The sequence below is a fragment of the Urocitellus parryii genome, chromosome 2 (assembly GCF_045843805.1).
Source record: "Urocitellus parryii isolate mUroPar1 chromosome 2, mUroPar1.hap1, whole genome shotgun sequence".
Classification (NCBI taxonomy): domain Eukaryota; kingdom Metazoa; phylum Chordata; class Mammalia; order Rodentia; family Sciuridae; genus Urocitellus; species Urocitellus parryii.
In genome coordinates, this window is record NC_135532.1 from 25,217,435 (window position 1) to 25,241,214 (window position 23,780).

General features: G+C 48.9%; 1 protein-coding gene across 1 annotated transcript in view; it reads right to left on the reverse strand.

Moving 5' to 3' along the window:
- Positions 1-2,887: 2,887 nt before the first annotated feature.
- The window catches only part of Slc7a1 (solute carrier family 7 member 1), a 75,837-nt gene continuing 54,944 nt past the window's right edge, over positions 2,888-23,780 (reverse strand). The window contains exons 5-13 of the mRNA XM_026388381.2: positions 21,834-22,008; positions 17,493-17,614; positions 16,650-16,872; positions 15,387-15,526; positions 12,632-12,734; positions 10,416-10,633; positions 9,982-10,148; positions 9,386-9,494; positions 2,888-7,929 (exon numbers count right to left, since the gene is read on the reverse strand). Coding sequence (XP_026244166.2) covers positions 7,826-7,929; positions 9,386-9,494; positions 9,982-10,148; positions 10,416-10,633; positions 12,632-12,734; positions 15,387-15,526; positions 16,650-16,872; positions 17,493-17,614; positions 21,834-22,008 — 1,361 coding nt within the window. The 3' untranslated portion in view covers positions 2,888-7,825. The remainder of the gene's footprint in view (positions 7,930-9,385; positions 9,495-9,981; positions 10,149-10,415; positions 10,634-12,631; positions 12,735-15,386; positions 15,527-16,649; positions 16,873-17,492; positions 17,615-21,833; positions 22,009-23,780) is intronic.

Below are 23,780 nucleotides of genomic sequence, written 5' to 3' on the forward strand. Positions count from 1 at the left end.
ACCTACTTTCTTCTGGGGCAAGTTGGGTGCCTCACACTTCTACAGTAGCTGCCTCCCATTGTCCTTGCCCCATCCCTGTGCAGTAAATGAAGCAGATGTCAGAACTCCACTTAACAAAGGAGCCAAGTGGTGACTCATCCTTGGCATGGACAGGAAATGAGATTAGCATGGACTCTGTCCTGTCTGCAGAGAAAAAACTGTCCCCTCCTGTGGCTGATGTAGAGCAGGCAAAGGAGACCCCTGAAATCAACCCAATATTTGTCACCTTCCTTGTACCAAGAAGCCTTGGAGAGTTTGGCTATCCTATATTAAGAGTCTTGTATCATCTCAGAGCTGCTAGGGAGGAGTTAAGTGCAGGAGGAACCCAGGAGTCGAATGGCTTCCCATCTGCAGGCACAGTTGAAAGTCATCTGCAAAGCTGGTGCTTCATCAGTGCATGGTCATCAAACATTGAATGACTTGTCCTCTCATTCATGGTGACCAGAAGGTGAGGATCCTGCTCACTCCTGAGTCTGCATCATTTATTTAAATACCCTCCCCCCCCCCACACACACCACTACCACCAAGACCACTATCCACCATCATCAAACAGCACCACCACCTCTAGCACCACCAGTACCATCACCACCATCAACAGCACCACCACCATCACCATTATCCACCATATCATCATCACCAGCATCATCATCACCACCACCACCACCATCAGCAGCACTGCCACTATCACCATGGCCACCACTACACCACCATTACCACCATTACCATCACAGCGCCACCATCACTAAAGAGTGGCAAGCCATTCTGGTTGTTAAGACAGGAAGAGTTAATTCACTTAAATTGCATTTGCCAAATATCTTTTAAAAAGCCAGTCTGTTTCTCTGAAACCTCTTGACCCAGACCTCATAAAAACAAAACAGTGAAAGACACCTGGGGTTTCTAAATGCCAAATTCTGTCATTCCCATCTCAGCATGGAGATGCCATCCATTCGCTTCCTCACTGTGTCTGTTAGTGTTTCCAGTGGGGTGGGAATGCTCTGTATCTCTGAACACCTGTGTGTGTGACCCCCTTCTTTCCTCTTGGGCATGTATCACACAGACACCTGAGCAAGTCCTGTAACACAGCTGCTGTCTCTGCCTAGTGACTGCTCATTTTTCTGCACCCAAATGAATGTATCAGGGAGCAGTCTTTAGTTTCCCACCTCCCCCACCGTGCTAGTGGAAGAACACACTCTTATTGTGCAGAGTTTAAAAGCATTGCTGGCAGTTGCCCCCTACCCCCCAGCATGGCTCCTGCCCACTTCCCTACTCATCCTCAGTCCTCTGGGATTAGGGGTCTGGCTTGCTGAGAGGCCAAGGAGTTTGCTGGGGCTGTTCTTCCCAGTACCAAAGACACTGTTTTATTCTGAAGATTTTTTTTTTCACATTGTATTTTTTTTACAGCTCTATGTATGGCTTGTAAAACTAAACAAATCCCTTTGGGGGGGCAGACATGCTTATCTACAGTTGGTTCCAATCCTCCCCTTTGCAGCCCCAGATTCTGCCCAGATCCGGGGTGACTGAAGGGTCTGGAAGGCTAGGGGAGTTCCCCGGGCTAGAGTTCCATAGGATTCCTGGTTACCAATGCTGAGCTAATTTGGGGGACAGCTTTTGGTTCACCAGAAGCATCTCACAATCGAACTACATGAGGAAAGGTTTGCCTACGTGAAGTTCCCTTGGTACTGCAGACTGGAATGGCTGCACAGGGGGCTTATGAAGCCCCGGTCTAAGAAATTGCTGAAAAACTGAAGCATCTTTCCAGGCTGCTTTGCAGCAACCAGAAGCAACCACTAGGTGGCAGTGTGGCGCTGCAGGAACCAGGGTCCAGAGCTTGCCTTCTTACTAGACACAGACATCCAGGAACAAGGTGTGCCGCCAGCCTGTGCCCATTTCCAAATTCCAGTATGCATTGAGCACTCTGGGCTGCCTTGCTAAGACAGCCCACTTTGTAAGACCAGGGCTGCCTGTTGGTTCTCTCCTTCCTTTAAGTTGTGTCTAACAGTAATCACACTGGGGGGGTGGAAGCTACCCTGTCTTCTGAGACACATGCACATCCTTGTTTTCACACTGGCCAAGCTTGGGTCTGATTCCCTGTGTGGCCAAGGAACCCAAAATGTGTGTGCAGTGCCCTGGCACGGATTCACATCACACCGTCCTGATCGTAAACACGATGGGCACCAGAAAGAGCAGTTTGCTGTCCTTCCCTGTCCAGCCCCCTGCATGTCTGCTTCCAGTGCTATCCATCAGCTGAGCAAACGCAAAGGTTAAACCTTATCTTCCAGGCAACCGGTCTTCCAGTATGAATCACTGCACTCAATGTCTGGGAATTAAGACCCACATGGCTGAATTTGCCTTCTGTGCAAAAACAATGTGTCCTTTCTCCAGAGAGCTGGAGGAGTGGGATATCAATCATTAGAATAGCTACAATCCTGCCCCCAGCTCCTTTATGCCCTGCATGTACCCCAATCCCCCTAACAAAATAGTGAGCATGTCAGCCAAGGTGTCAGTGGAAGGGCTTTTGCTGAGTCCCATGTCCTCCAGTATTTGTCCAATGGCTGGTGACCTCTGGAACCCCAAAGCCAAGCAGGTTTGGAGATGAGGCAGAAAGAAGACACTCACAAATGTGGGTCTGAGGGATTCCCTGGCTGAGGCTCAAGTGATCGGGATAAGGATTCCCCCACTGGCTACAAGAAAATGAGGCCGTATGATTAAAACCATCAGCTATGGGAAAGCAGGAAGACGCTGAAGGAGCTGAGATCTGTAACTTTCCACAGTGGGGCGCGCTTGGGAGGAACCCAGCCAAAAGCCGCCAGAAGTCTTGAGATCACACAGTATACATGGAAGCCACAGACAGAATTTATTAGATTTTGCAGAAGCATGAGATAATGTACCACAAAATAGTTGGATTTTACAACATAAAGTATGGTAGGAAGTTGTCAATGTACAGTGTAGTCAGCAAAAAAGAGAAACAGAGCAGTTTCACATTTATTTTTTTTAAAGGTGATGGATGACACCTGCGCTTGTCCTTAAAATAAAATAAAATATAATACGAAAACAGGAGGGGCCCAGCAGAGACCAACCTGATTTGCAGTTCACATCAGAATCTAAATCTAGTATCACCATTATAAGAAACTATAAGAAAACTATTAGAAAAATAGAACATCAAACAAGCAAAAAAATATCATACAATTTACATAATAAAAAACACACAACTCTTTTTGTAATGGCTCCATATTCAGTAGAAGAAAAAAACTTCCTGGAGAAACCACAGCTATTCAGGTTTGATAATAAACCAACCCTCATTAGTATCATGACCCTTTTGTGATCCTTAAACCCACTGAAGCTGAAAGGCACAACGGAAGCAGGAAACATATCTTAAATATATATTATAACTTCTCAAATGGGAAAATAAGTCCCCAAACTGAAAAAGTTTGTCATCGAGAAACATGAAACTATATACCTTGTTAATCAATTAACAAAGTTTGAATGCATCTCCCCACCCCTGCTTCCTGACCCTGCTGGACACATTACACCCTGAGAACATCCTCTTGGACAAGGTCTCTGTGTCACGTAGGTTTCTGGCCGGCAGGCAGTTCAACTGGTAATAGGACGATCCTGGAGGGCTCCTTGGGAACTGTGCCTAGAGTGCTCTGGCCCCACCAGGTCCCTCTGGGAAGAGAGCCTGTGGCTCAATGAAGCAATGGGCACCAAAAGGCTCTGGATTAAGAGTGACAAAGATGAAAGCCGGGTGACTTATTTTTGCCTTGAGAATCCATTAGGTACCATAACCACAATGTCACTTGGAGTGTAGCATCTGGCACCACCGCATCAATGAAGCATTTCATGATCCCCCAAAAAGTCTGACAAATGTACTTCCCCCCTGGGAGCCTCACATAGAATACTCATGACCATGGCAAACAGACAGGGTTTGAATTTTACACAATTATACACAACATATACTCAGTTCCTCTGAACTTGAACTCTGTAAGTTTTGCACACGCATCACACATTCTCTGCCCAGTAATTCCATTGTCCTGGGAGCGCAGGAACCCACTAGAGGGTGGACCTGGACACACTTCTCCACCGAGGACAGGCGCCTGGCACTTGGGTGCCAACGGAACTTAACCGTCAGCTCCTATTAGCAAGAAAAAAGCGTCAGTGAACAGGGCACATTCAAATCAAAAAGGTGGGTCCCAGCGGGGAGCCAGGAACGCTCCTGCAGTGAGCCCAGTATGTCCAGCAATGCCTAAGAAAGGCTGGGTGGGGTCTGTGCAGGGCATGTCCACACATGGAACCCGGCCTCCTGTCTAGTACTCACAGCGTCCAAGGCTCACCGTGCTGGGCGAGAGCCTACAGCTAATTCAGAATGCCTGCTCAGTGTCAGCGGGGAGGCGGGAGCAGACCCCTCACAAGTCTCCCAGCATCCTGCTTGAAGTGCAGCAAAGTGCAGGGCGGCCAAGGGTCTCCTCCAGATGTGCACGCGGCCACACCAAAGGTGCAGGAGGGGGTGCTCCAGGGCCTGGGTCAGGAAGGATGGGTGTAGAATCCTAGAAACCCCTCGTCCTGCAGTCACTTCCGGCCACAGGCAGGGGAGTGACATGTGGAGCTAAACACTGCCTCAGCACTTGGAACTAGGTGGGTGATTGCCAGATAGAGATAAGGGATTCAATGGAGTTTTTGCATTTGCAAAACCAAAATCCAAATGGGGGAAGATCTGAGCAATTCTGAAAACAGTATGAATTTAACAGTCTTCTGATTCTGAGATGGCCCAGGAAAGAGGAGTATACAGTTTTCCCTCTTGGATTGAAACCATGTGTCCAATGCACAAAAGCCCACCTGACGGGCGTGGACGGGGATGATGGGAGTGCCACCCAGAAGGCAGCTCTCGTCCCAGCCCGTCACTGGGGTCCCCCGCTGCTGCTCAGGAGACATCTATCACCCCTATTCTTCAGCAGAGCTCTTGGGGGTTCCTACTATTGGCTTCTTCCTAAATTTGAGCCTGGCAAGAGAAAGGGTGCTTACTCATTGAAAATGAGTCTTTCTAATCTGAGTATCTGGTCCCGGTGCACAACAAGAGAAGACAGGGCATTCCGCAGGATGTGTGCATCTTCAGAAGGTTCGCACTTCCTGACTATGTAGGAAAATACCACCCAAGTCCTGAAACTGAGAATGATATTCTTATTTGCACAAGGGGTTAAGAGATGTGAAACTATTCTTTCTTTTCTTTTCTTTTCTTTTTTTTTTTTTTTTTGGCCTGTGTGTTTTTATTTTCGGGGAAGGAATGAGGGATGTGGTAAGAAAAGGCTTATTAAAATTGAGAGGTTCACCCCAAATACCATTCCATGTATCACTGCCCCTATTACACAGAAAAGCCCCCTGACAAATGCACACAATCTTTAATAAAAGCAATGAACTCTTCATGCAAGTCACCTTATGTGTGCTTTCTGAAGAAGTTTTTCCTCTAACAAAGGAGGGTATAGGGGCACCATATCCCCCACCCCCGACCCCTGTGAGCTTCTGTGTCGCACAGTAAGCATCTGACTGAGGAAAGGAGGGCAGATCTGTGGTTGTCAGCATGTTCCCATGATGGGAGACTGTTTGACTGTGGTCAAACCCCCAAACACCCCTTTCTACAGTGCAGATTGATGACTGATACAGGCCGACACATCAACTTGTAAACAGACCATCAAGCGCTGCTTGCACAAAAATTTCAGCCAGAAAGAAAGTTAAAGAAACAGAATGCTCTCTCCCCACCACCTCATTGCTCACCCTCATTCCTTCAAGTTCTCTTTGCCTATACAGAAAAAATAACAGGAATAAAAAAATCAGGCAAACAAACCTAATAGGTCATAAGAAGACAACAGACAACTAAAACCCCCAACAAAATAAGTTAATGTTTATGAAAATATTTTACAGCACCAATCTACATAAATTTAAATACCTTTCTTTGGAAACCCAACCCTTGGGGTCTTAGGATACTCCCTCTGGGACATTCACAGATGCAATTTGAAATAAAGCTTCCAGCAAGTGGTCAGAACTGGACATAATTACCTAGCTCTTGGCCATGGGCCACCCTCCATTGGCTGACCTGGTCTTTTGGCTGTTTACTAATTGTTCCTAATTTTTATTTTGTGGTGCTGGGGATCAAACCCAGGGCCTCGCACATGCTAGGCAAGAGCTCCACCACTGAGCCACAGCCCCAGCAGTTTTACTAATGCTTACATCTCTCTAAGAACCTCCTGGAACAGAGGGGAAAAGACAAGTGCCATCAATCAATCAAGTTTCTTCCCACCAGATTTGCATCAATGGTCAGGCAGGAAAGAAACCGGAATCTAAGCTTTAAAAGCAGCAGCTATTTCTCTGTGGTGTCTAAAATGCGTCTCTCTCTCACCCTCCCTGTGGGCTCCTGTGGTACTTTAAATGGAAGTGAGGCTCCATCAGCATTCCCCTGCCCTCGGCTTCCATCTACAAGGAGTGTGTGAAATGGTGTTGGTCCTGGATCCCACCCCAGCTACAGGAGGGGACAGAGTGTAGGGTGTAGACAGGAGTCACAGAAGGACACTGAGGTCTCCGCTGGACCACAACGGTATGGAAAGCCGCAGCATCTGGACCACAGATACACAAGGGCAACGGGACTCCAAGTTGCCTCCTTGTGGACCACACACCCCGACCCACAGGCCAGCGGCTCGAAGTCATTGTTTGGCCATTTTCCAAGTTAATGTTAAGCCCCAACTTAATCTGGTGGAGTGATTCACAACTAACAGGAGGATTCAATTTCCTTACACATCAGAAGCCAAACAGACCACGTCAGGGGGCAGAAGTGTCACAACCGCAGACCGAGCTGCCACCTGTTTTGAGAACCTTATAAGATCCAAAAGACTGGTGTGCAAGCCACCAGAGGGCAAGACTTAGTGAATGGAAAAGACCCCAGAGTGTGAAACTCTTCTGGGGCCAGTCCTACACAAACACAGTGTTCCAGTGACTCAGGACACATGGCCAGCAGCGACAGACACCAGAGCCGCAGGAACTCTTTGACTGGAGAAGGTCCCCTGGTCCAGGGGCATGCACGAGACAGCCAGCCCTCCCCTGACCTCAAGGCCTTTGTTCGCACCAGAAGCCTCCCGCCTTCTGTGCCTAGGATGAAGCCTGCCCTGGGTCCTGCTCCCCCGCGGTGGGCTGGGTCTGTGACGGTGTCAGAGCCAACCTGCTCAGAGGGCACTGTGGGCAGAGGCCCAGTCCTAACACCCCACCTGGAAGCAACTCAGAGGGCAGGAGCAAGGGAAGTCAAACAGCCCTGTTATTCTTCTAGTGGACTGCTTCACTCGGCTCTGGGATGGCACTGCTGGGGACACACTGTTTTGTGGTACTCATCTTGCATCTATGGCCGGCTGTTTGGGGCTGAGGGGGTAATGGCTACGGAGGTCTGGAGTATTACGCTTGCAATACCAGAGCAGTCCCCAGGGAGGGAGCCCAGGTGACCTCCCCTCTGCCCGGGGCCACAGCAGCACAGCCGCCTGGGGAGGAGAGGGGCTGTTCTCTTTGTTCAGAGGGAAGTAAGGAGATACATGGCCAGCCACAGCCAGGTGGCCCTAGCCAGGGAGCTGTCTGGAGGAGGCCGGGGCCTCAGGCGCTGGCGGCGGCTGCAATACGGTTAGTTGCACCTTTGGTGGCACTGGGGGGTGTCGCGGACGAGGGTGGTTCCTATGATACTGGTGGAGAGTGAGGTGCTGCCCAGTCCTCTGCAGACATCCCTCGGGGCTGCCACAGCTCTGGCCAGCGAGGCTGCACGTCACTTGCACTGGTCCAAATTGCCGTCGGGAGTCTTTGCCTGGTCAGTGCCCAGGGACGCCTCCTCACTGTGCCACAGCCCATAGCCGAAGTAGATGACAAAGCCTGTGGGCCAAGAGCAGAGCAGAGGCGTGAGCAGGGTGGGCGGGGCTGCCGGCACACACGGGGCTCAGGTGCAGAGGGCCGCCCGGGCGCCGACTTCTCCATCTGCACAAACTGGGCACGTAAATAAGGTCGGCCAAGGTCATCGACTTACTTCTCCTAGGCAGAGCTACCCACATCCTTCCAGGCGTCCTCACGCTGCCCCTTCCTGAGCAGCTGGGGTAAGGCCAGGGAGAGCCTCAGGGCCCCAGCTTGACCCCTACTGCTCCTGACGAAGGTGGGATTTGGGGCAGGTTCCTGGCTTTCTGCCTATCCCACTGCAGGTGAGGGGGCCTACTCAACCTGCAAAGCCAGCATCCGGGACTCCAAAGGTGTTGGTGGGGCCTGCAGCCTAGGCTTCTAACCCAGAGACTGGCCAGCGGCCCCAGGGCCACCTTGTGCGGTTGACACATGGGAGGAAGCTCAGGAAATGAGCTCACAGGGACTTCTACGGGGTGGGGGGGCGCTCCTCTCCACCACCAGCAAGTGGCCGCAGTGGGCGAAAAGCAGCTGTTTTAACGAGTGCTATAGAGTCTGTCTAATGTCACAGGCGAGACTACAGAGGAGGACCTGTCCCTTCACCTAAAGAGGAGTACATGTCCTTGAGAAAAAGTGCCGCTGGGGAGCCCTGGGACACCAAGAGGTGGCAGCCATCTTGCTGTAGCACCTGAACCGTGAACCCAGGGCTGACAGTCTTGGCAAGGACACAGCCCTCAGGGCAAAGGTCAAGGAGGGGCTCCTGGGCATCAGTGTGAGGACTCAGACACTGAGAGAGACCCAGGTAGAGCCCCTCCAGGACCAGGGGTCCCACAGAGGAGTGGGACACAGCCCTAGAGCGGGTTCACTGACACCCAGGCAGCAGACCCCCAGACCAGGCAACCCTGGTCGTCACATGTCAGGAACAAGAGAGTGAGTCCCGTCAAGCGCCTCCTGGGCCTGGCAATACCTTCCCCGGGCTCTCAAGTGCTGTCCTTCTGTGAGGAGGACACTGTCATCAGTCGGTGATCTCGTACCTGCCAGGGTCTACAGTCCCACACAGACCCGGTGCGGGCCAGGCTGCAGAAGGCACAATCCAGACTCTTCCGAATGGAGTAACTGGCATCTTGTCACCAATACTGCGAGCCTGGTACTTAGTAACATCCAGCCCCAGCCCAACGAGGTGACCAGCTTGGGCAATAGACTCTTACCTTGAAAAGTATCTAAAAGGGAGGGGAGAACCCCCAACCTACCAGGGGGGCCTAACATTGTTTTAGAGAAAACAGTTGATGACGTGTTTCCTTGTGTTATGAAATCTGGAACGAGGGAGGGTCTGTGGCATCAACCTCCCAGCCAAGTAGCAGGCAAGACAATGAGCAGCCCTCACAGGCCCGAGGGCGGGGGAGGCCCCAGGAGAAGGTGGAAAACCCCTGACCTAACATACCTATGAGCATCCACACAGCAAACCGGACCCACGTGCCCTGGTCCAGCTGCATCATGAGATAGATATTCACAAAAATGCTCAGGACAGGAAGCACCGGCAAGAAGGGGACCTGCAGAGACAAAAGTCGGTGTCGGATCACAGAGGGTGGCCCACGACTGCAATGCACATCCCCACACCTCCAGTTCACACGGACACGCCCACCGGCAAATCCCAGCAGGTGGGATTGGATTCCAAGCCACTAACTGCCAAAGCGAACTTCTTTCTAATTTTCCTCTCATTATTCTCCACTTCATCTCTAAGGTACAACTATTCTATGATTCGTAGAATCTAAAAATGTAGAAGCTTGGAAATGACACGTAACCCACCGAGACAGACATTTACAATAAGTCCCCGTGGACGAGGTGCACCCCACCACCCGAGAGTCACGGCTTTCCTCAGCAGACACCCTCTGTGTCCTAAGAGTCCCTGCCCCATTTCCCAAGGACAGCTGGCCTGAGCACCTCTGGAGCAACAAGGTCTGGAACAGCCTCCCAGCAGGACCAGGTCTCAGATCTACCAGGAGACTCCCCACAGGTCTATTAAGCTGAGGTGCTCACCTTGAACGAGAGCTTGGTTTTGCTTTCGGACTGCCTCCAGATGATGCCCGTGACCAGGGCACAGAGGAGGATAGATCCCGTGACCAGAAAGATTGCCCACAGCTCCCCATTGCCCAGAGCCTCTCTTCCAAGCACGGCCACCAGGCACAATATGATGATAAGAATTGCTGAGAGGGAGAGAAAAAAAAAGAGGGGTACAGCTCAACCAGTTCTCAAGTTCCTACAGGTACCCTCAGTTCTCCCCAAAAACCTGTCCAGAGGGAACTTCATTTCTGTGGAATCAATTACAATTTGGACAGAAAAATTTATGTCACAGTCTGTTAGCAAACCAGATATTCATCTTCTCCAGCAACTTCCCCCCACCCACCCCATCCCCATTGACAAGAAACCCTACAAGACCCCACACCCCTTACAGGGAAGAGGCAAGCTCTTACCTATGAGGCTGGCTGAAATGTTCACAACTAGCCCAGACAACTTGGAAGGCTCCATGTTTTTGGGTGACAGTATAGCTTTCAAAGAAAACTTCTCTGCTTCTGGTAAAAAGCCTGTCTGGGAATCACTGGTGCTCACCAGTTCATTCTGGTCGACTTGATCTAGCTCATCACTGGTTCTGGCCATCTGGTACACCAGGTTCGGCTGTTCTGGCTGATATCTGGAAAGAGATGCATGGGGCATGACCACGGTCATCTGCTTTCATTAAGGGAAGGAGCACATACAACTGAAATTCTCAGCAAGCCTCAAATAAAGATAAATTGCCCAAGACACAAGGCATGAAATAGGACAGAGAGGGTCAGAATGGTACAGAGACTGGGAAGAGACCTGGGTACTTCTTCCAGCTTCTCGGTAACACCCTCAACGTCTGTTTTGGGGGAATATGACCTCCACTGTAAGGCAACTCAGTCAATGTCCCAAGAGTTTCTCTACGTCTGTGAAGAAGGGGCCCTTGAATGTTAAGATATTAGGCCACTTCCCACAAAACCATGTTTGCAGAGAGCTGAGAGTAAGGACAGAAATAGAAAGCAATAACACTAGAATCCTGTTTGGTGCAGAGAGCCAGAGAATCCTGTCTGCAGGCTGATGGATTTGAGAAATTCTGTTTGCGTGACCTAATTGGATCAATTTATTCTAAACCTCCAAGAGCCTTGGAGTAAATAACTCTATAGAGCTGGGTGAAGGACCGAGCCTGAGGCATGATTTCCAGGACAGGAGCTACCTGCAAGAAAAGCTTCCATTTTAAATGTGGTTCCTTATCTTTGCCCAAAATGAACAAAGTGCAACTCTCTTCCACAGCTTCGAAAAACAGAATGCCTTTTAAATTCTTTTGCATATTATCAATTCTAAGAGTGAGCAATAAAGACAGTTAACTGTTTTTGCACGGAGTCCCCTGTGTAACATGACCTTGGTCAATTAAGAAAGTGGAGGAACCTTTGAGAACATTCTAGCGTTGTGCCAAGGGAAGGAAGGAATAAAAGGCATGTAGAATAGTTTTAGCTGATTCTACAAAGCCACCACTGAGGCTCAGCTCAGGTCCTATGTAAATTAGGTGCTGAGTACATCAGAAAAGGGACCAAGGGCCTCATAAGTATAAATACCTGAAAAGAAATGAGGACGTTCTTGCAGGGTGAGCAACACTAGGAGTCTCCATGAGCATATGGTCTCATGACAAGTGCCACCTTGGGCCATCCCTGGGGTGGAGCCCCGTCTCCCCACAGTAAAAGGAAAACTGAAGCCTAGAGCTGTGCTTTGGGAGGAGGTACTGGGGTGGGTGAGAACACCAAGCACTGATCTTGGGCCCAGGAGCCACTTCACTGTGACTGTCCTCAAGATGGAAACAGCCAGACCCTGGAACGTGTCCCTGAAAATCAACCGAGGCCACTCACACCAAGCAAGGGGATTCATTTTCCCAGTCACAGTGCAACCAGGCTCCAGGAGCATCACACAGTTCCTTGGATCCTCCCAGTGCCCTCCAGGGCCAGGGCCCAGTCCCCTCTATCCCAAGAATTTGGACAGTTTTAGTCATTACCCTAAACCTTCAAAAATCTTAATCCCAGGATCCAGACCCAACAGTGGAGCTGAGAACCATCTGTATCTTCCTAACTTCTACCCAGAAAAAATGAGGGCACATGATTCAGGAAGGTTGGGGCCACCCTGACTCTTTTCAAGTGTTTCCAACTGCCATACCACACACTGTTCTTGGCAACTTCCAAAGGAGCTGTCACCAACCTAAAAGTTATGCCACATTTTTTATTTTTTTTTTAGAAGAGAGAGAGAGAAGAGAGAGAGAATTTTTTAATATTTATTTTTCAGTATTTGGAGGACACAACATCTTTATTTTATTTTTCTGTGGTGCTGAGGATCGAACCCAGCGCCCCGTGCATGCCAGGCGAGCACATTGACGCTTGAGCCACATCCCTAGCCCAACACATTTTTTTTTCCTATTTTATTTTAAGACAGGGTCTTGCTGAGTTGCTGGGTGCCTGGCTAAGTTGCTGAGGCTGGCTTTGAACTCTCAATCCTCCTGCCTCAGCCTCCCGAGCCGTTGGGATTACAGGCATGTGCCACCATGCCCATCCACATAAGCCTTTTATTAGGATGTTAAATGGCTACATGCACCTACATTTGTCATGGAGCCCGGAAACGCCATACGTACCGTAAGACTAAAACACAGGCAGCCACCAGAGAGTACGCCAGGAGCGTGCCGATGGACATGAGGTCCACCAAGTCCTTCAGGTCAAAGAGAAAGGCCATCACAGCTGCGGAGAAGACAGACATCAGGACCCACAGATGGTCCTCTGCCCAGGTCAACACCAGGACCACCACCCACCACCTGTGATCTAGGGCACACGAGGGGCACTGCTTTCACTCCCAGCCCCAACCCCAGCCTTTCCATGGAAAGATACTGCTTCAAGGGAAGACAATGTTCAGGATTAAAACATAGACGTGGTTTTCAACAGATGGTAGCCATAATTAACAGTAATGACTATCATTTGTATAAAGAGGACTTTTATCCTTTTTGATCCCCATTGATAAACTTTGCAAGCCATCCCTACATACAGATGGAGAAACAGAAGTTTAGGGTTTAGGAGACTTATCTAAGGTTCCACAGCGAGTGAACGGAAGTGCTGGAATCTGAAGTAGGTTCCTGTGACTGAGTCCTCTACACTCGACTGACTCACAGACAGTCATGTCAGTCCATCCGTCTACCCATCCATCAATTATCCATCCACCTATCATCCACCCTTCATCCAATCAGTCATCCACCCATCCATCCATTGTCCATCCAACACTCATCCATCATTCTTCTATCCATCTATCATCCACTCATCTGTCCTCCATCCAGCACTGTGACGGTCACTGGGTGCTAGGTATACACCACTAAACAGGCTGATGGCAACAGGAATAGGAGGCAGCAGAGGCCAGTCTGGTGCTCTGGGAAGCCTCACGGGGCTCCTAACCAGGCAGGTGAGCAGGGAAAGTGGAGCTATTCTTCACATGTTAAATAAATCGATCTACATGGGAGAAACTTGGAAGAGTTTTTTTCCAAATGATATCAGCCCCGTCATCATATCCCCCGCTGCCTCAAAAAGAATTAAACGTGCATGCTTGAACTAGGCCTGTAGCTCCGAGGTAGAGCACTCGCCTGGCATGCACAAAGCCCTGGGTTTGATCCCCAGCATTGCAAAATGAAATTTAAAAAATTTTTTTAAAGTGTGGATTTTGAAAATTTATAATTTCTGCAAGACGTGAGTCTATTTATGTCAGGGTCCATGTCAAGTTTCCCATTTTAAAAAGGAACTTGGCAAGACCTGCCTTGGGATATTTTCAGATCACATGCAATCAATACAAGTTAAAACATAAACATGAAAACATTATTCTCCACAAATATTTCTGAAGCCCCACTAGATCACTGCACACCACACAGATTTAAATTGAGGATAAATAATAGGATTAAAGAGCAATGAAGGCCTTCTGGATAATTAGAACAGTATCCAACTGTGCATGCCACAGATGCCTACGTTCCTACTCACAGAGAAACCCGAGACAAATTTCTTCCATGTGAGGTGATTTCAGAAAACCAAATACTTACCACTCTTGCCAAATGAAGAGAAAGAAAATCCCTGGCCTGGTGAGTGGTATGTGCTTTATAGCTACTTGACAGATTACAGTTTGATCTCCTTTTATTGGCAAGAGGAGGAAACTAAGGCTTGTCTTTTGTGTGATCAACTCACATGTAAACACTGAAAAAAATTACTATTTCCAATTCCTTAGTCCTTCAGATGTACTGGTCATGTTCTGATACATAGCCCCCTTCGACCTGACCACCTGGATCACTTGCAAGAGTGTAAATTACATTTAAAAAAAAAATTGAATAATTTTAAAATTGCTTTCTTCTTTTATATCTATCTACCCACAGAACTCAGCACGCTCTGCTAGGGCCTAAGTAACATAACTTAGTAAATAATTCATGCATTGAAGATGGTCAAGTGTCTTGCCAGTGGCCATTCCACAAATCACAGAAGTACCAATCCTGACTGGTATGTGACTGTCATGTGTCCCGATTTATCAGAAAGAACTACAGCTCTAGTTGGCCTGGCTGCTTTGAACATGAACACAAACTAGGAATCCAGGATCATCTCGGCCCTTCCTGGGTATGCATCTTCCCTCCATCTCTCAGGGCCTCCATTTGTACATCTGTACAATGGGATGGAACCTGACTCTCAGTGCTCATGCAATCATGAAAAAATCAAGAAAGAAGGAGAATACCAACACATTAATGGAGCAGTGTGCATGAAAGCAACCTCTCACTTCCTCTTTCCTTCACTGGGGTCCCTGGAACGTGACACAGTTCAAAACTGGCCTCTCAGAGATGGACCTGATTGGATAAGGGAGCCCTCCTCTGGGTCTGCCATTGTTTATAAACTTAGAAGGAAAAGGCTTCATCAGCAACACTCTTAATATCCTCCAGGGAATTGGTGGCACGTTGTATTAAACACCAACTTTTAGGGACACTCATTTTTCCAGAGAATCTATGAGTGGAAGATTCAAAGACACTGGATTTCCAGGGAATGACCTAATGTCTCACTTGGCTTGTCTCATGCAAGTTGCCAACCTGCTGAAGTCTACCGAGGGACACGTTCAAGGTGGGAAAGCCAAAGGTTGTCCTTGGAGAGGGTAAGGAGAGCTCACACTGTCTGGGAATTCCATCATGCCCTCTGGCCTCTCTGCCTTCTGTCCAAGAAGGGGCAGTTATCTTTCAATGAACCAGTTCAAAGTGCAAAACCCAAGAGTTAAAAAGGCCGGTGAAGATTTCTCAGACAGGTGTGATTGGTGCCTTCCCAGTCTCCCTGGGGAGGGAGAACTCAATTATTAAGACGCTACCATGTGAAGTGAGTTCCCGAGCTTACCAGCAATGGCACCTGACGTCAGCGTGGCGACTATAGGGGTTTTGGTCCTAGCATTGATTTTGGCCAAAAATTTAAACAGCAGTCCATCTTCAGCCATGGCGTAGATAACTCGTGGCATGGGAAACATGGAACCTAGAAGACTAGGCAGAGGAAACAGCAAAACACGTGAGTAAAACAAAATGCGCTCAACAGGAACAAAGGCGCCATATGCTACCGTCACAATTTACCACCGAGGAGAGGAGGGAAGCCGGTATTTCTCACCAAGAACTGGCTTCTCTCCAAACGATGCAAAGCCCACCTCAACCCCAGGAAAAGCACATACTGCAAGAGTGGGCTAGGGTCATGAATGCGGAATGTCTAGTGTAAACTAGCTTGTGATCCAGACGTAATCATTAGGAAAGGGAAGTTTTGTATTTATTCATACGATTATTTCTAGTTGAATCAAACAAAATAAAAGCAATCACGCATTCATGAGGATTTCTCTCTGGCAAATCAATATTTAGCAAATAGATCCTGGCAGGAAATACCCAGGGCAAAATGTTTCTCATTATAAGGCCCTTATTCCTTTTTTTCCAAAGTAGTTCCTGCTTTATAGTCAAACTAAGGGCCAACGGGGGGCAAAAGAGGGCCCTGTCCAGAGGCCAAAGTTAGGATCAGGTGTAAGCCCCTGTTAGCCAGATCACGTCCAAACATGGGCCTCAGGCTCTTCAGGATGAAGACCCAGTTCTCTCCCTGGTCCATGGTCTTGCTATCTGTGGTTACGGTTACCCATGGCCAACCACAATCCCAAAGTATTACATGAGAAATTCCAGAAATAAACCATTAACAAACGCTGAATAATTTGTATTGCATTACATTCAATTGTGTTACTTAATTATGAGCCAGTGTTGTTAATCTCTTACTGAGCCTAAATCATAAATTAAACTTAATCACAGGTACATCTGCATTGGAAACAATGTCATACATGTATGCGTTCGATTCTGTCTGTGGTTTCACGTATCTCCTGGGAGTCTTGGAGCCTATCTCCCCATGGATAAGGAGGCATGACTGTATCAATAACACTAGCAACTTTGGGGATGATTAAAAGCAACAGTGAAGGAAAAAAAAATACACAGTCAGGTTGGGGTGCTGGCTTGAGTTCAAGGGAAAGGAGGGTTTTTAGTGGTGAACCCACCCGTCATGGCTTCTCATGGTTTACATAGCCTTCCCCCTTCCCCAGAGTGCCAGGCTCCCATGAGAAGCATCCACAGAAGCCCCTCTCACCTGGTGGAAAGTGCGCAGAGCGAGCCCACCGCCACTGCATACTTGGCGCCCTCCCAGCCCACGTGCTTGAAGGCATCGGGCAGGGGGCTGTCTATGTCCAGGCAGAAGTAGGGCATCATGAGCGTGAGGGCGGCGGACACCCCGAAGTAGGCAACGAAGCAAATCAGGAGGGAGGCCACGATGCCCACAGGGATTGCCTTCTGGGGGTTCTTGACTTCTTCACCTGGAATCAGCAAGGACTCAGCCGAGGAGGGGCACCAGCACGAGGCAGCCCACCCACCCACCCACATGACACCCAGGGCCCCTCAGTGTCGGGTAACCCACGCAACACCAAGAACAGCCCCCTACGGTGCTCAGCCCCACAGAACGGGCCCTCCCTGCTTCCTATTGTGGAGGGGCAGCCCTGGGTGACACACACAGGACGGCCCACAGCCTAGGGTCGGTGCTCTGTGCCCCTGTGCTGTGGTCGGCTAAGGCAGACACCTGTTTCCTTTGGCCGAGAAAACGTGAAAGGCTCCAGGGAGCGGGGCCTAGTCAGTCCACCAGGATGACACTGTTTCTAATGGCCTCGTTTCTCCCAGATGATGCAGATATGAAACCAGGCTGCAGCCGGGCCGTCGCTCTCCCCTGCTAACCAGCTCTGTCACTTATGTTCATGAGGCAGTTTCCTGGCAGGAACTGCCACTCGAGGAAGTGATAAAGGGGGTGGGGGGACATCAGCAGGAATCACAGATCTATGCGTTACTAGTGGGCAAAGAGCAGCAGGAAGGGAGGTGTCACGTCGTGTGGGCCACGGGTGGCATGAGTCCCGCCTGCCTGCTGGGGGATCCCGTGGGGGCGTACCTGTGGTGGCGATGCAGTCAAAGCCCACGAAGGCGTAGAAGCAGGTCGCTGCCCCCGACAGGACGCCGGAGAATCCGAAGGGCATGAATCCACCCATGTCGACTTTCCCTTCTTTTGTGTCACTAGAAAAAGAGTCAGAGATTAGGCCACCTGGGGTGCAGTCTGGTACAAGGAGTGGAGTGTGTCTCCTAAAGAAAAGTGGCCACAGACTGTCCCCCCACCACCCTGTTAGACCCAGGGCTTCAGACCCTTCGGCCACCATCCTTAGGCCGGGGCATTTTAACTCTGTGGACAGCAGGACTCTGTTTTTCCGAGCCCAGAGCCACAATGGTATACACTATCCACCTTCCAGAAGCATCTTTTATGTACTGACTTTGGGAGGGACAGGCAGGGAGTCCAACAGGAAACAGGAAGACTCTAGCCACTGCAGCTGGTCCCATGCCCTCCTCCCCAGACCCCCAGGGAAAGACACGAGCAGCCAGTCAACTGCACTGTCCCTATCCCAGGTCCCCTATTTATCAGTACTCTCAAAACAGATATTTTCCTGGAGACTAAGGTTAAAAAAAGTGAATTGTCCCTGTCAACCCTAGCATTTCTGAGGTCGTGAGCTGCTGACATGCCCTGAATAAAAATGAAGGATGTCACCCTTGATGGTTGCTTTAAACAACTGGGAGGCGGGGCACCAGGAAGGCTGAGGACCCCATGCCAGGGAGGAGGAGAGCACAGGGAGCTGCATCATTACTAAACCCCAGAGAGATGGGCAAACAGAAGGGCAAGGAGTGGCCGAACGCGCTGTCATCCAGACAGATAACAAAAAAAGTGTGGGAGAGAGGGAAAGAAAGGGCTCTAGGTGATGCACGGAGGGAGGAGGCAAAGGAAAACACAGCTACTGGTTCCCAGGACTGTGGTGGGGGGCACTGGATGACCCCTGGAGCTGAGGGACAGAGGGCCAGGTGGACTCCTGGAGCCGTGAGCAGAGGTGAACCACTGAAGCTGTGGCCCTCGCTGCACCTGCTCCTCAAACCCCACCCGACACTAGCGAGGCCAGATGCCGGGACACCATCAGCTACAAACAGGAGCAAGGTCCTGCCATTCAAAGATCTGCAGGGGACGCTGGCAAGTAAGACCGACCATGCGCAAAACAACAGAGGAGAAAGGGAAGGAACAGGACGCACGCTCTGGCACTGGATCGTGTTTGTGAAAAGAAAAACCAGAAGCTTACACACAAAAAATAACACTAATGACTCCCCACTGGGGGTGGGCAGGAGAATGAGGCAGATGAAGAAAGGAATGGGAACAAGATTTTTCAATGGAAATCTTAACATTAGGATACATGAATCATGGAATTATTTTACTCCAAAAGTTAAACTCAGCTTTTAAGTTTGGATCTTCCTGGTCCCAGAGGCACAGCAGGGATGGAAACATAAGCACAGACCCTGTTCCACGGCGCCTCAAGCCACAGCGATTACAAGTATTTTTAGAGCCTCCTCATGTACCATCAATTATTAAACTGGCACATGCACGTGGGGCGCGGGTCCATGCGTCACTGGCACTGCCACCTTGGGTAAACAGGCTCATGGAGATGTGAGATATTGCCACCACTGCCACCTAACCAATGGCAGCTGGTGACCAAGAGAAGCTACACCCAGGCCTCAGTGCAGCGTCTGTCCCTGGCAGTCTGGGTGACCAGCCTTTCTGCATTCCACTCAACGGGCTACTGAGAAGTGAGAAGGAAGACAGCTGACAACGTACGGGTCTGGGCCACTAGGTATCACCCTCCGGTATCCTAACATCTCCCTGCCACCCTGACCTAACTGTTGGCTGTCCCTGACCGGGACATCTCCCAATTCTTCTACATTATTTTAGTGGGCCACATGGCCACTCAGAATCGAGACTGCACTTCTCAGATCCTCCAGCTGTAGGTGCAGTCACGGGACTGTGTTCAAGGACATCAAAGCAGACATGGTGTGCACATCTTCTGAGAAATGCCCCAGATGAGGGCGGGGAGGGAGGGTGCTCTTCTCCTTTTCCTTTCTCCTTCCTGCTGGATGGAGTGGGAGGAGCAGCCATTGTGGGCTCTGGGGTGGTCTTGGAAATGTGGGTCATGGACAAAGCGATGAAATGGAAGAAGTGGATTCCTCATCCAAGGAATGCAAGATGTTGGATTACCATGTCCACATGTTGACTGCAGAAAGCTACCTCTTTATCTCAGGAAGTCCGTGTGATTTTTCCACCGTTAACAGACACCACCCAACGAAACCTCAGCAGACTCCCATGTGGCCTGGATGAGTTCGGGTTACTTCATGTGTTAGCCATTTCCAGGACACGGGGTAAAGCCAGAGGATGCACAAGTCAAGGCGGCAAGGAGCTATCCAGACAGAGGGTGTCACTCCTGTCCCAGACCCAGAGACCAACCAACTTAGGCTGGAAGGCTTCCCTATCAGTCACAGAAAGAAAAGTCATCAGAAAATCCTCCCAACCTCTCACTCGGAAGCTCCTGTGTCATCATTTGGTTGGGAAAAGCCCAGTTATTTCAGTGGGACAAGCAATTTCATGCAAGACTTCATGGCCATTGTCATAGACAAAAATCTGCAGCTGGAGATTTTAATAAAGCAAAAGAACCAGCTCTTCTGCTGGCCTACAGAATCCCACTTCTAAAAGTGACTGGTCCCTTGCCACCCCAACTGCAGTGTCCCAGGTCTACACTTGGAACTGAGGAGCACCACCCGAGACCAGGAGGCCAGGGCAACAAACACTTCTCTGTCTGGAAGACCAGGGCAGTTCATCATCTCCAGGGCAACCAGAGAAGGATGACCCATGAAGGCAATACCGTGGCTGACACAATCAATCTCTTGATAGAAATAATAAAATTAAATTTTGACTAGCAACCAAGAAACAAGAAGAGCCCTCTGTATTTCATTCCTGACCTGAAAACAAGAACCAGCAAAATATGCTCTCAAAGTTTTCAAAGTCTACTATGATAGTACTTCAAAGCATATTTTGAATTGGCTTTACTCCACCCTGAATTAATAAATTTGGTATAAATACGGCTCTGGAATGCTGGGGAATGATATGGTAAAAGTCCTTATTCCTCTGTCATAGTGTTTGGAAAGGGAAGGCTGATTTTTATTGGAACTGATAACCACATAATAGCAGCATTAGTGACGTTTCATGCATCTCATTCAACACCTCCCTGTGCACATTCCAGTAGTCACACATCACACTCTTGCTGATCAGACCCCTGGCCCTTAACCAATGACCAACTTGGTTCGCGTTAATGCCGAGGTCCTGGTGGGACATAGTGTTCTTCTGCCTTTCTTGCAGCTAGATGTGGCCACCCACTAGGTCCTGCCAAAGGAACGTGACAGAGCGACATGTGTCTTCTGGGTGCATCCTCAGAAGCCCTAGGCACACTCTCCCCAATCCTCTCTTCTCCTTTCTGGAAAAGCGGGCTCATGCTTGTGCCCACAGCGTTGCACTGACCAGGCAGGGTAGGACAACAAAAGACATCACTAGGGATGACAGATGGGACAGATGTCTGGGCTTCTAAGCTGGCCAGCCCCTGCAGGAATGCTCACAAAAGGACCTGGCACCTCAACATCATGACGTAAAGCTACTGCCTATGAGGAAGGTCTCCACCATATAGCAGTTGAACCATTAGCCTTAATGAAAACAATCACAGATAAAACCAAACTCTTCTCCATCCTGGGAGACTCAGATTCACCTGAAAATCTAACAGAGGATGAAAAAGACACATTGTTTGCCTTTGTTTCCTAAATAAGAGCTGGTTGGGGAGGGCTTCCTGGGTGGGAGCCAGCTCTCCACCCACCTTCAGCTCTGGGTATCCGTCAGGGTGCTGGGGCCCTCCTGTGTCGGGGCTCGGCAGCTCAAGACAGATGTGAAAGAGAGATCCCCTGATCAAAGTTCCACATTGATGATATTATAGGAAGGTGTTTCGAAATAAAGTGGTATCACCAAGGAACCGCAGAGAAAATCTTTTGAATATGAAAATTCACAGGTTAGTCTTGTCAGCAAAAATAAGGGAAAAGATTAAAGAGTCTCACAACCACCCCGGACTACATAAATTTGAAGTTCCTCGTCAGGCAATGTTCTGTCCAGGGAATAAACCTGAGCAGAAACTCCAAACATACCCAACACCCTCAGCTCCTTTACTGTAAAAAACAGCAAAGCAAAACACCTTAACAAATTCAGATGATATTAGTTTTGAAAGGCAAATATTATCTTCATCAATTACATCCCCAAATATGTGTGTGTGTGGGGGGGTGTTAAATACCAAATATGGAGAACTGTCACCTGCCAAGAGACGGAGAAATGACTCACTTGTTGTGATGGGGATTGCAGGATGAATTCCGGATATCCTCCGGTGTCAGCTGCCAGTTTTGGATGGATCCTTTCACAAATCCTGACACCACTATGAAGCCCAGGACCAGAACATTGATACAAGTGAAAATTTTGTTGACCATGGCTGACTCCTTCACCCCAAGAGTTAAAAGTCCTGAAAAGGGGGACAGAGACAACTCTTGAGTGTGTTAACCACACACTAGGTTAAGTCCCCCCAGAGACAGGACAGGGACCTAAACAATCAAAGTCCAGACAGTGCTTCTCCAGATACCCAAGCTGGCTTGGCTTTCCAGATCCTCTTGGGAACTGAGGACCCCCACCACAGGGCATGAAAGGGCCGCAGCGATCCGTGTCGAGCAAGCAGAGGACTGACAACCTGCACACCAAGTCACTCCCGATTTGGGGAAGGACAAACGATCTGCTCAAAGCAGAGTCTCACTTTCTCTGAGGAGATGCCGTGCTCCGGAGAGTTTTTCAGATGACAAAAATTATTCAGATGGACTTTGGGATGTTAGCCATGCTGGCAGGAACCACGAACACAGATGGTTCCTCGTTGGGACTCTGGATATAAAATCATGTCTAAACTCAGACTTTTAAGACAACAAAATGAAACAAACATAAAACTGTACTAAGTAAAATAAAACAGCTCAGGGACCTCACGATAGCTCAGGGGCACATGACGGCACTGTTTTTGAGGCATGTGCTCCAGGACCATCTTAAGGTGATCACGCCATCTGGGGACTTCCATGGTACTGTAGTTTGGATCTTAAGTGTCCCTGAAAGCCTTATGTGGCAAAGGATTGCTCTCCCAAGCAGCATTATTGGGAGTAGTGGAGCCCGGGAGAAGGTCTTTAGGGAATTGGGGTCATGCCCCTGAAGGGCAAATGGGCACCCTAGTCCCTTCCTCTTCCTCTCTTTCACTTTCCAGACATGAGGGAAGCAGTTTTGCTTAGTCACACATTCCCACCATGAGGTTCTGCCTCGCCACCAGCCCAGAGCAACAAGGCAGACCATCATGAACTGAAATCTCTAAAAGTGAGCCAAAAGGAAACTTTCCCCTTTCTAAGATGACTATTTTTGGTACATGTTATGGTAACAGAAAGCTGACCAACACACAGGCTAAACCCTGATGGTCATGAAAAGGGGCCCAGCGCCACTCAACCACCCCTCTAATATGAGACTCCTGACCTACCATGGACACCTTTCATGTGTCTTAAAGTAGAAATTGCTGTGCATATTAGATTGGATTGTGAAATACAGACATTAAAAGAAAATTGAGTAATTAATTACAGGAGGGAGGGGGAAGAGATATCATCACACTCCAATATATTCTTTTAGTGTCCCTCCCTCTCATGTTTATGAAAATGAAAATCTCACTACAGTAAGGCAAACTGATTTTCTGATACATGCTTTTCTGCCAACTGGACCAGAAATACTGCTGAGACTGCTGGTGTGAAATTATTCCAATTACGTGGCGTGTAAAGGAAGGCATGTTGTTTTTAAAACTCATCCAAGGTTTTCCAACCCCAGATGAGAATCTGTCTGCATTTTAGCCTCACGCTCCATGAAGGAGAACTTCATTCTAGTGGCCAAGACACCTACTACCACCACTAATAAGAAGGTGTCATTGCCTGTGTCAAGTAGTATCTGGGATTTTAAAATACTGTAACCACGACTTGCTTCTGAAAGAGTGTTTTGGTGGTTGTTCAGTGTAAAACCACCAAGAAGTCTTTAAATGCCCTGACACACCTTGGTGTGACAGACGGAGCTCATTCCTCCACATTTTCCTGGCAGACAAACAACTACTTTTTCTTTTCAAATGGTCACCCACTGGGTCAAAAGGATTCCTATTCCTGAGTCACTTGTACAAAGAACCTTCAGTGCTAACAAAATCTCACTCCATGAACAGCTATAGTCAATACCTTA